The sequence below is a fragment of the Vipera ursinii genome (assembly GCF_947247035.1).
Source record: "Vipera ursinii genome assembly, chromosome: 3".
In the NCBI taxonomy this organism is placed as follows: Eukaryota; Metazoa; Chordata; class Lepidosauria; order Squamata; family Viperidae; genus Vipera; species Vipera ursinii.
This window is the reverse complement of record NC_139516.1, coordinates 139,041,932-139,054,946: the sequence shown is the minus strand read 5'-3', so window position 1 is coordinate 139,054,946 and position 13,015 is coordinate 139,041,932. Positions and strand designations below refer to the sequence as shown.

Sequence of the window (13,015 nt, the reverse complement as noted above, 5' to 3'; positions counted from 1 at the left end):
AATTCTAGCCCTGATCCGTGTTCCAAAGAGAACGGGGGACACGTCTAAACGTGACACACGGAGGCATGCTGGGAACGGAAAGGAGGAGGGGAGCAACGATTATTCCATTTTTAGGACAAGGAGTCTTGGCTGCCAGGAATCTTCAAAATATCGTAGTGTCACGTCAACTCATCAATCATAAGTTTCCCTGGCTCTTTTCTCCTTTGCTAGAAAAATAAACATTTTTTCCCCCTGAGCTTCCGTTTTGATATCATGCATGCTCCTCCTTCCAAGTGTTTTCTTCCGGTGTAAGGGTTTTACCCGCAAATTTTCTCTGTCTGTGCCGGTACCTACGTTCTGCGTTGTGGAATATCAAAAGCAGTGTATCCAGGTAAAAACATAAGTTGCACGGTACTCTTGACGGGGGAGAGGGGGAGGGAATGATTCCACGACGCTAAAAGTGGGATTTAGATTATTTTCTGCCTTCTTTGTTCTGGTGGAAGATGCGATGTCTCATGTTTGAGAATATACTTATTTTGTCCTTTTCTTTTTTCAAAGCTATGCGCAATGTTGGAAATATATAACGCGAGAAATAACTTCACTGATATTTAACATTTGGAACTTTCAGTTTTCAACTTGCTTATCTTAAAATAGGATTTAAAATAGGAATCTCACGAAGGTAACAAGGTACCTAATAAGCACGTGTTTTGTTTTTTCTTTTGAAAAGATGGAGTTATTTAAAGAGCAAGCCCTGTGTAAGACAGAGTACAATCAAATGTGTCATCTCCTGGGACGTTAAGGCCTGAACTGTCGTCAAAGTATCCTAGAGTTACCAAAAGGTAATAAAAGATATGCATAAACTAAACAGTTGACGAACAAGACATTTTCTGAATTAAAGCTAATAATACAATTTAGAGTAGAGACTTAAGCACGGTCACTCAGAAATAAATTCCAAAAAGATAAGCAGGATTTATTTCCTAGTTAATATTTTTAAGGATTGCAAAATGTAAAAGAGTCCCTTAGGAATTAATATTTACATTTGATAGTGGTTGAGTCTTTGCTCAAGAACCTGCAGAAAGATATTATCGCAAATGCTAGACGTGCCATTTGAAAGATTATATGTAGATTTGTAGACCAAGGATAAAGCACCAAAGTTCTTAAGTGAGTAGCAAACATGCAGCTTCAAACATGCAGTGAATAAAAGTGTGAACAGTGCTGCTATAATCAGCTACTAATTTCAAAATAAACTTACGTTTTTAGAAGTAATAATAATCTATATCATATCAATAATAGTTTAGATGACACTACCTAAACATTTTTTAAGTTTTCACAGAGAGATAGACATATAATTTCAACTGATTTTTAATTTCATTTTTCAGCCAAAAACATTGAGTGGGTTATTAACACTAAGCAAACAAACGTATAGTGAAATCAGTTGGCATTATTAAAATATTGCAGCGTGGGCTCCCTTTCGCAGCCGGCTGCTAAGATTTCCTCTTCCAACTTCCTCTTCTTCTCTTTCTAGCCAGGTAATGTCTTTTCATTCTGGGCGTGGATGCCCCCGGGGCCGAGGAGGAGCTACTGTTCGAGCTTCATCACAAACCTTTCGGCCCCAGAACTTGAGACAGCTACACCCTCAGCAGTCTTCGGTGCAGTATCAGTATGACCAGCCAACTGCAACCACCTCTATCTATGCGAACCCTCCAGCTTCAAACTATGTTCCACCTAGGCCAGATTTTGTCCCATATCCCCCACCGATCCCCCCTTCGGCTCAAAGTTCAGTCACCCAATGTCCGCCCAGGCCTCCTTTTTCAGGCCCTCAAATGAGGCAGACTTTCCCACTTCCTCCTTGTTTTCCTCCTACTCCTCCCCCGGTCCCAAACCCTGGTAACCCTCCCGTTGTAGCCAGTGCAACTGGACAAAACACATTCCCTTACATGATGCCACCTCCATCCATACCACATCCCGTGCCGCCACCGGTGATGCCTCAACAAGTGAACTACCAGCCCGTGTATTCTCCAGGGTACTCCCAGCAGACCTTTTCGCCTCCTAACTTTAATAGCTACCAACACAGTGCAAACTCTTATCAAAGCAACAGCGGTAGCGCTAATAGCAGTGGTAACACCAGCAGTAACTTCCGGCATCCAAGTGAATACCTGGTAGAAAAATCTCAGACTGACCGGAGGTCTCCAGAGAGGAGTAAATATTATGACGAACATCGCCATCGGGATCACGGACATGGGGATCGGCATCGCTCCACTAATCATGGGGACCGGCGGGATCGAGGGAGGAGCCCAGATCGCCGGCGGGCAGAAAGCAGTCGTCATAGATCAGATTATGTCAGAGGAAGAACCCCGCCCCGCCATCGAAGTTATGAATGGTACAGGTAATTTGGATTATCTCTGGTGCTATTCTTCTCAGCTCTTCTGTCTTGCTTTTTATTGGGACTGAGGATGGCGTGGCAGCTCATTAGTGGAGGAAACTAGTTCAGATTTTTGTAGTTCATAGAAGAATGGCTTCCTGTTTGGTGCTTTCTTGAACCCCACAGACTCCTGGGTTGATACAGGCTTGCACTTGTTAGTGATCCTTGTTTGACAATATTGACAGATCACTGAATATAATCCTAACTTGAGTGATCAAGGGAAATATACAAAAAAAGAGAATCTTCTATAAGAAAGAAAGAAGAAAGGAAACATAAAGTACAACCAATCGATAGGACTGATACACTGATGTCAATTTCCTCTTTATCTGGGTTAGAATCACTTAACGCTTTTGCAATTGTCGAATAACTTCTAAGCATCTTCTGTCCAAATTTAGATGCAACTCATACGCTGTTGCATCTTCAACAGCTATCTCAAAGGTGTTTTTTTCCCAAAATACTTTTTTGGTACTTCCTTTGAGAACATTTCACTTTTGATCCAAGAAGCTTCTTCTGTCCTAACTGACTGGTGAGGAACTCTTGAATGAGAATTTTCAAAGAAAACACCAAGAAAATCTAGTTGCCTTTTGAGAAAAGCACCTTTGGAACAACCATGACCTTGGGTGATTGAGAATCTCCATAGACATCTTCAACAGCTATTTTTTCCTTTACTTTGTCTCCTTTGTGATCCCCACTATTAAAAGGTAGAGTACCCCAGAAATTCAGAGCTGGAAGCAATTAGGGGGAAATCTGTTAGCTATGAAGTAAGCGTTCCTCTTCCAGCTAACTGAGGAATAAAGAAGAGACAGCTTTTCTTCCTTTCTGCTCATAGGTAATGGTGGGAACATTCAGTCCAGAGGGGATGGTGCATGTCTTCACCTCTTCCTGTTTGAGAGGTAGAGACATGCCAACTTTCTTGATCTCTGCGTTAGAAATTTTGAGAGTCTGCTGAGTATGGGGATTCCACATGTTTATTCCTTCCATCTCCAGGTCTGAGTTGGAGAATGGAGGGTTCATAGTTGCTACAGCAATACCTTCGCAGATTAACAACATTTGTAAACAAAGGGGGAGGAAACTTTTATCTCCTCTATTTTAGTTCCAGGTTGTGTAAGATTCATTTTGTTCGTCAAGTCTAACTTTCCTTCTACCATAGTAAACGAGTTGTTTTGAGGTGTTCTCTTCTGCTTTCCCTTTGTTACTATTACTGTTTTCAAGGAAAAAAAGGGATTACTAATTCCTGCTAAAGATTGTTCTTCAGTGTCACATTGCTAAAATTAAAAGACCAAGATTAAAATCAACAAATAAATAGAAATAGGTGGGTAGAACCCAATAGGAACAACTTCCCATCGCCCGTTGTGCTCACACAGGGAGGGCCTCCTCAGGATGCCGTCAGCTAGACAATGTCGGCTGGCGACTCCCAGGGGGAGGGCCTTCTCTGTGGGAGCGCCTGCCCTTTGGAATCAGCTTCCGGTCCTTTTGTCGCAACCTCAAAACATTTCTTTTCCATCAGGCTGACCTGGACTGACGATAGGGTTTTTTTAAAATAAAATGTTTTTAATATTTTATCACTGGGGCTTGTTAGTTTAATCTTTTTTTAACATTTGTATTATTGTGTTTTATTGTTGTTAGCCGCCCTGAGTCCTTCTGGAGATAGGGCGGCATATAAGTCCCAATAATAAATAAATAAATAGTTATCTTCTTCCTATCTGCCTATCTATCTACTTCTTATCTGCCATATTTGGAAGTACTCTTAATGATATCCATGCCTACCTACTCCAAATTATGGTTGATTTTAAAAAATGTTCAAGTAAATGTTCCTGAACCTGAACCTCAAGAAAGTTTGGGGTCCTTACATGAAGAAATTCACTACATTTTGAAAGGCAATCATTTTGCAAAGTTTGGAGTGATTTTTTTGAGGTGGTGGTGGAGCAGGCAATCATGCTCTCATGCAAGATCACATGAAAAGGCTTTTGATCTTTGTGTAGTGTTATAGCAAAGTTGAAAATAAAACAGCGATTCTTTCTCCTTCTGAGATTCCATAAATAGTTATGTCAAGGTTGTTTTTCAAACCCTGGTTGTAAACTTGTGAGTTTGCTAAGGAGGAAAAACAAAGTTTCTACCCGATGTTATATCATAACTGACATGCAGAGAGGCAATGGTATATCTTTCACTCTGGAACTTCTAGCTTGCTAATCTATTCCCTTCTGGTTCTCGCCGTGTATTTTGGGACCTGAATGTTTCCGTACTGAGAATTGTGTGTTTTTTTAAAAAAAACATTCTTAAAGGGAACATCAGAGGGAAAGGCACAGACATCGGGACAGTCGACGATCACCATCTACAGAAAAGTCCTATAGGAAAGATCACAAAAGGACAGGAAGGTAAGACGTTTGACTCTTCTTATGAGACGTAGAATGCAGTATTGCAGGCTACTTCGGCTGACTGCCAGCTGCCGGCAGTTCGAGTGTCACCGGCTCAAGGTTGACTCAGCCTTCCATCCTTCCGAGGTCAGGAAAATCAGGACCCAGATTGTTGGGGGCAATACGCTGACTCTGTAAACCTCTTAGAGAGGGGCTGTAAAAGCACTGTGAAGTGGTATATAAGTCTAAGTGCTATTGCTATTTCTAAGAGCTGTAGGCTCGCTTAAGGAACACAGTTCACCCTGGATTTTTGGTCATAAGTCGTCATGGTTAAATGATTCACCACATGGCCTGACTCGATCTTATGACTGTTCTTACGGTGGTCATAAATCGAGTCATTGCAGTCATGAAGCAAATTACATGGCTGTTAAGTGGGCCGTGTGGAATTAAGCAACTTGATTCTTCCAAATGGACATTTTTTTGCATAACTGGCAAAAAAACATTGCAAATCTTGGTCCACATCATCATAGAGCACTGCAACTAGTTGTGAATGCGAGCCAGTTGCCGAGCACCTGAAATTGATCACGTGACCGTGGTGGTGGTGATGATGATAGAAATCCTAACTTCAAGGACAGGTCATAAGTAAATGTACCCCTTGACTTATAACCATAATTGGGGCCAGAATTTCCGTTGCTAAGCAAGATAGTTGTTGAGTTGCACCTGCCTTTACAATCTTTTTGCCATCCTTGTTAAGCGAATCACAGCAGTTGTTAAGTGAATCGTGTAGTTGTTAAGTGAATCTAGCTTCCTCCTTTGGCTTTGCTTGTTGGTCACAAATGGCAATCATATGATCCCGGGATGCTGTAACCGTCATAAATACATGACAGTCCCCAAGCACCTGACTTTTGATCCCATAGTCTGTGGGAATGCCACAAGGGTTGTAGGAGCGAGGATTAGCGCTAAGTCACTTTTTTTTCCAGTGCTGTTGTAACTTTGAACAGTAGTTAATGAATAGTTGTAAGTGGAGGATTGACTGTACCATTTCTGAGGTCTGTTGTAACTATGAATAGTCGTTAAATTAATTGTATTGAGTGGACTGTTGGGTGTTTTTGTTTCTTTACTTTCACAAGACCATCTCATGTGGCCATGTTCTGTCCCCCAAAGTAGCTGGACTTCAGTTAGTTAGCATCATCCTATTTTCTCGTCCATCTTGGTTAAGCATAATAGATATGAAGCCAACATGTCTAAGTGGTTAATTTAGACAATGTAACATTAGTTTTGCCCAAGTGGCAGTGCTGGGATTCAGCCGGTTCGCACCACTTTGGTAGAACCGGTAGCTAATTTTTTGTTGCCCAGGCCCAGAATGGACTTCCGGAAGTGGCATCCACGCAGCGAACCGATTGTTCACATATTTGTATCCCACCACTGAGAAGTGGTATATGTAAAAGAGAAACTGATATGATTGCCCTGGCTTTATACTCTGCCTAGTTCTTAAATATGCTATACTTAAGAGGATACGATAAGGTATTTTGAAGTGGAATGGCACTGTTATTAATTAGATTTATTTTCTGTGTTTATTTTCTACAATTCAAGGCAATGTACATAATGCTCCCACCTTCCACCCCCCCCACCCCCCCACACAATGACAACCATGTGAAGTGGGTTGGGCTGAGGAAAAAAAAAATGACTGGCCCAAAGTCACCCACCTAGCTTTCAGGCCTATGGGAAGACTAGAACTCACAGTCTCCTGGTTTCTAATCTAGCACCTTAACTGCTGCACTGAACTGGCTGTACGACATTCTGTCAGCACCTCCTTAATTGAAACACAGTTTGTCCTGAGATCGTATAGTTCCCTTTTTATAGATAGATAACTTTTATTGTCATTTTTTAACTGTGGGCACATTGGCACACGTTAAAAAAAATGAAATTTAGTTGCTTGCTCTCAAAGTGTGCACAATACACAACACACATTTAAACATACTATATACAACGTATGTATAGACCTATACCCTTACATATAAGTAACATATAAATATTAATCACTGTCCATCTTGAATACATAACCGAAGGAGGACGCTTTAGAGGAAGCTTTAGAGTTCACAAGGTTATGGAGGCACTGATTCATTTATATGTGAACTGGGGCTAGTTTTGCTATTAAATGTGGACTTTTTTCACTGCCTTCCCTTGCACAGTCGATCTCCTAGCCAGGACCGAAAGAGACCCCGTTGGGAAGAAGACAGGGAGAGGTGGTCAGAAAATGCCAATAGAGAGAAAAGTTATACCTCCATCAAGGACAAAGAGCCAGAAGAAGCTGCAGGTGAAAAGAAGGAGGAAGAAGAAGAGGATCTGCTGAAGCCTGTGTGGGTTCGTTGTACCCATTCAGAAAGCTACTATTCAAATGATCCCATGGATCAAGTGGTATGTATTCTGAGGGTTTCTGGCAGTCTATTACTTGGATTATAAATAGAACTGACTAAGGAAGCTCAGGTAAGAATCTCTTTTCCCAGGCTTTCTGCAGCTCTCTGAATTCACCACAAGGTACCTCTGGAGTGTTGGGCTGTGCCTTTCAGAACATTACCCAAAATTGTGGTGAGGGGACAGCTGCCTGATTTGGGGGGTAATGCCTTATTCCTTTCCACTTTCTCTTTACACCAGGCATGCCAAACTGCCAGCCTTCGGGCCGGATGCGTCACACTGAAACCGTGCCCACCCCATTGCCGGTAATGGGGGGAAAGTCCCAATACGTTGCACGACGTCACGTGACGTTGCAAGTTTGACATGCCTGCTCTACGCACCATTTTGCTAGGTTACAGGAAGAATTTACCAATCTTCTTTTTTACCAGTCTTCTCATGGGCTGCAGAAGGGGAGAGAAAATTTGAAGTTTGCTTTCCACAACTAATTTTAGTTGATGTTGGGATCCAAGTCAGAATAGATATTTCCTTTCTCCTCTGAACTGTGGAATAAAATATACGATTTTTTCATGGAATGGAGTCTTCAGTCTGATGTTATGTTTATGTTTATTGGACTTACATACCGCCCTTCTCCCGTAGGACTCAGGGCGGTTCACAAGGAATTTAAAATAACAATATACATTACAAAAGTTAAGAACAATTAAAATAATTAAATTTAGTCCTTGAATAAAATAAAAACCCTATTAAACTCCAATTAAAACCCAATTAAATAAAATTACAATTAAAATTCTCAGTCCTGGCCGGAAAGCTCAAAGAGCCAGGTCTTCAGGTCCCGGCGGAATGAATGAAGGTCAGGGGCAGTCCTGAGCCCTACAGGCAGCTGGTTCCAAAGGGCAGGCACACCCACAGAGAAGGCCCTCCCCCTGGGTGTTACCCGCCGGCAATCTTTTGCCGGCAGTACCCTGAGAAGGCCCTCCCTGTGGGAGCGCACAGGACGAACGCTCACCAAGAAAATAGTACGGATTGGAATATAGGACAAGCAAACGACATACTGAGAGAAAAAAGTAGAAACATTCTTCAAATCCCTTTAATAAAGAATTTGGGGGCTCAGATATATTGAGCTGCCCAACTAAAGCTGGATTGTTGTGAGGAACATCTCCCCATTTGTCCTGGTTTTAAACCAACATGAGATTGAGCAATTTAAAACCTTCCCTTTAAAATCTTTTTAAAAAGATTTTCCATCCTGTAATGTAATATGTTCCCTTAAAATTAATGCTGTAACAAAAACCCAAATGAAATTTCTTTGCAACGAAATGGGATCAGTTATTTATGGTATGTACATGCTGCTGGCTGTTGCCATGTTATTTAGCTAAAGTTCTCTCATGCGGCAATGCCAGCGTTACTCTGGCATGTGTTGTTGTCAGGTGCAGATTTTTTTGGCATACATGCATGCATTGTTTAGAGCAGGGGTCTTCAAACTTGGCCCTTTTTGACTTGTGGACTTTAACTCCCAGAATTCCTCAACTAGCATGCATGGTTGAGGAATTCTGGGAGTTGAAGTCCACAAGTCATAAAAGGGCCAAGTTTGAAGACCTCTGGTTTAGAGAATGATTCTTTTCCTATAATTAATTACAATCGTATGTGAAAATAGTTCCCTAACGAGGCAGTTGCTAAATGAGGACTACAGTAGTTGTGATTGTGAATTTTACATGCCTTAAATTAGAGTTTATATTAGCTAATGGAATTAATTAAGAATTTCTGGTATTTGTATGTATGCCAAGTAAATAAGTTAGGACAGGTGCATGGCTACAGAATTGTAGTTTTTGAGCCCAGAGCCATCTAGAATAATAATAATAAAAATATATACAGCTGCATCATATATTGGATTCCAATGTTAGTTATTAGAAGGGTTTTATTTTTCCATAGCAAGGAAGTGGTTGGAGAAAAGGTTTAAATAAAAGTGTTTGATCTCCAGGAATACATATTATTGACCCTGATATTCATTAGTATGCTGATAAGCAACTCTGAAAGCGGACTTTAATGTATCTCTGTGAAAGATCAATATACTTTAGCAAAATACAGTTTTTAAAATTTGAGGTTACAATTAAAAATCCGATGTATTTTTTTGAAAAAAGTACCAGAGGATAAATATGCACATTGATTCTTTTTGTAAAATTGATTTGATTTTAAGCTTTTCATTATAGTTTTACATTTGATCTATATACCATTTTTGTGAACTGCTTTGAACATAACTCTTAGGAGAAATTTGGGGTATCACTAAACATTGCATGGTATTTAATTTTAGGTTTGTAGACATATTTATTTATTTTATTTTATTTAATTCCATTTATATCCCGCCCTTCTCCGAAGACTCAGGGCGGCTTACAAGCTTAGCAGTAGCCTTCATTCTATGTATATGCCTGCTTATTAGGGCTTTCACATCCCGCCCAAGCGGCATTATTACAAAGTCAGCTTAATTGCCCCCAACAATCTGGGTCCTCATTTTACCTACCTCGGAAGGATGGAAGGCTGAGTCAACCTTGAGCCTGGTGGGACTCGAACCTGCACTAATTGCAGGCAGCTGGTGTTACTTAAGGAGGCATTAGCCCACTGCTCCACCAAGGCTCTTTAAAGTAGGAATAAATATAAATATAAATATAAAGTAGGGATACGCATAAAATAAAAATACACAGCCTAAGTGGGTGCCTACTTACTGTCTTATAATCTTCTCATCTCATTCTACTCTGTGAGCAAGGGGGCAAAGGATCAGGCACAGGAGAGATTTTATTTTATTTATTTTATTTTTGTTTTGTTTTGTTATTTTATTTATTTTATTATTTTTACTTTATTATTTTTATCCTGCTTTCATTTTTTTAAAAATAAAAATTTGGTGGTGAACACCTACAATGTTGTTTTCCTCCTATTTTCCTCACACTAACAATTCTGTGAGGTGAATTGGATTGACAGAGAGTGACTGATATAGTTACCCAGCCAGCTTTCATATCTAATGTGGATTAGCACTCATAGTCTCCTGTCTTCTAGCCTGGTGTGTTAAACACTTGCCTACAGAAATTGCTTATTTCTCCTCCCCCTTGACAGAGAGGAAGGGATTATAAGAGAGCAAGCAAGCATACAATGTGGAACACACATCAGAAGCAATGTGGTGGCACTGGCAGTCTTAAGCATGCTCAAATAAAAGCTGGTGTATTCCCCATTGTGTACCTTTTTACTTTCTTGTAATCTCTTCTCCCATTTCTCTGGTCTGCAAAGGAGAAAAAAACCCACAGGACAATGAATATTGAATGTAATGGTGAACACATGACTGGGGATCCCATAACTGAGGGATCGCGCCATTTATAACTTTGAATGGTTTCTGAAAGATGCAGTTGGTAAGTGAGAGTTTCCTGTATTATTTTATGCAGTCATGAAAAGCACTTTTGGAAAAGGATATTCTGCAGTCCAGCCCATCAGTTTTTGCCTCATGTTCGGTTGCAGCTCATTGTAAACAGGGTTTTACGAATATTTCACAAAAGAACAATTTACACCGGAATTGCTTGCTGTTTACAACTTGGAAATGCTTTTGCTGCTGTGCATGTTTATCTTGGAGGCACAAAACCACAGGGAGCAGATGATCTTTCATGTCCATCTGTATGGAGCAGAACATTTTTCCACATTTTTATTACTCTTGCATTAGTGATCAGTGCTGGGTGGATGTTAAATATTACTCTGGTAGGATATCTCTGCTTACATGCCAACACTAATGTAAATTATTTGCATGATGAGAGATTGGTGTTTTTTTTTAAATAAGTAGATTGCTTTCAGCAGATCCTTGTCCTTTCAAAATAGCTGTAACTTTTCCATTTCCCCACGGTTGCTTTTGCAAGGGGGATTCCACAGTGGTGGGAACGAGCCGGCTCCGAGATTTGTACGAAAAATTTGAAGAAGACCTAGGAAAGCGTCAAGCAAAGGCCAAAGCTGCCAGGCCTCCATGGGAGCCACCTAAGACCAAACTGGATGAAGATGTAGGTGAGTGTCATATTGGTAAAATCTATAGGTTGCAGGAAGGTAAATTTCTATTTTCTTGAAGGGTTAACCAAATTCAGCTTTTGAAGACTTTCTTTAGACCCTTCAACTCTGCATTAAGTATTCGCTTCTTCAACCTTTTTTCTCTGTTGTGGGAAGCTGGGATAAGATCAAAAAGCCTGTCGCCATCAATCTTTATTTATTTATTCATTTTTATTCTGCCTTTACTACTTTTATCAATAACTCAAGGTGGTGAATATACCTAACACTCTTTCCTCCTCCTATTTCCCCCACAAAAGATAACCCTGTGAGGTGGGCTGGACTGAGACAGAGTGACTGACCCAATATTACTCAGCTGGCTTTCCTAATTAAGGTGGGGCTACAATTCTGGCCTCTCAGTTTCTTTCATGGTGTCTTAACCGCTAGACCAGGCTGGCTCTATACTGTACAGGTAGTCCTTGAGATATAACAGTTCATTTAGTGACCGAAGTTACAACACTACTGAAAAAAAAAGTGACGTGACCGTTTTTCACACCTAAGACCATTGCATTATCCCCATGGTCCCGTGATCAACATTCAGATGCTTGGCAACCGACTCGTATTCTGTCACGGTTGCAGTGTCCTGGGATGATGTGATCAGCGTTTGTGACCTTCTGACAAGCAAATTCAGTGGGGAGGCCAGATTCCCCATTGTTACTGGCTTAACAATTGCTGCGATCCACTTAACAACTGTGTCAAATGGGGCAAAATTCGCTTAACAAATATGTCGCTTAGCAACAGAAATTTTGGGCTCCTTTGTGTTCGTAAGTCGAGGATTACCTGTATTGCATTGTATTGCATCACGTGATACATAATTCTGTGTGATTCCTGAGAAGACTAAAATGAAGTTTGCATCATTTATTTTTATTTTTATTTTTATTTTATTTTAATTCCATTTATATCCCGCCCTTCTCCGAAGACTCAGGGCGGCTTTACAAACTTAGCAGTAGCCTTCATTCTATGTATATGCCTGCTTATTAGGGCTTTCATACACCCCAAGCGGCATTATTACAAAGTCAGCTTAATTGCCCCCAACAATCTGGGTCCTCATTTTACCTACCTCGGAAGGATGGAAGGCTGAGTCAACCTAGAGCCTGGTGGGATGTGAACCTGCACTAATTCTCCTCCCCCCCCAGAGACCCTTTGGCATTGTCTTCAGGAGGCTGTGGAGGTTTTTTGGAATGAAAGGGAGGTATAACATTTGAAGATAAGGTCATGGGTCTTTGACTTTTTCATCTATTAAGGTTTACTTTCTTTCTGGAAATAATTTTTGGAGGGGCAAGTGCCAGTGATGGGCAGAATCGGAGCTATTAATAAACAGATGCTGGAACTTGGCAGGATTATGGTTTTTTTCCCCCTTTCTTTTCATGTCTTCTCATGTTTACGTGTGAGACCACAGGTTTCCTGTTCCCATTTTTAACGTGGGGAGTTGCAGTCCTGAGCAACCTACTCCAAAGTCTTATTAGTTACAGTAGTAAAATTAGCCTTTACTACAGAGGTACATCAGAAAATAATACTTTTCATTTACATTTTGATAACATTTATATAGTGAATCTTTTAGCTTTTCAAAAAAGATTCAATATAAGAACTACAATAATTAGATTCAAATTTTCACTTACTAATCCAGTTAATAGAATTTGTAAAATAGTCTTTAAGATGGATAATTATCTCTTGTTATTGCAGTAGTTCTTTCTGAATTTTTTTCCTTAGTTAACTTGATTTTTTTTTAAAAAAACCACTGTATGCTTCATACTATTTTGAACAGAGTCATTAAAACCAATTTTAA

The 13,015-nt window shown here is 40.3% G+C and overlaps 1 protein-coding gene across 4 annotated transcripts in view; it reads left to right on the top strand.

The window, feature by feature from the left end:
- Positions 1-149: 149 nt before the first annotated feature.
- The window catches only part of DROSHA (drosha ribonuclease III), a 122,870-nt gene continuing 110,004 nt past the window's right edge, over positions 150-13,015 (top strand). For 2 of the 4 annotated variants that reach the window (XM_083359123.1, XM_083359120.1), the window contains exons 1-6: positions 150-370; positions 707-818; positions 1,505-2,365; positions 4,684-4,776; positions 6,948-7,173; positions 11,052-11,193. In XM_083359123.1, coding sequence (XP_083215249.1) covers positions 1,512-2,365; positions 4,684-4,776; positions 6,948-7,173; positions 11,052-11,193 — 1,315 coding nt within the window. In that variant the 5' untranslated portion in view covers positions 150-370; positions 707-818; positions 1,505-1,511. The remainder of the gene's footprint in view (positions 371-706; positions 819-1,504; positions 2,366-4,683; positions 4,777-6,947; positions 7,174-11,051; positions 11,194-13,015) is intronic. The other 2 variants (XM_083359121.1, XM_083359122.1) reach the window with 2 other exon arrangements.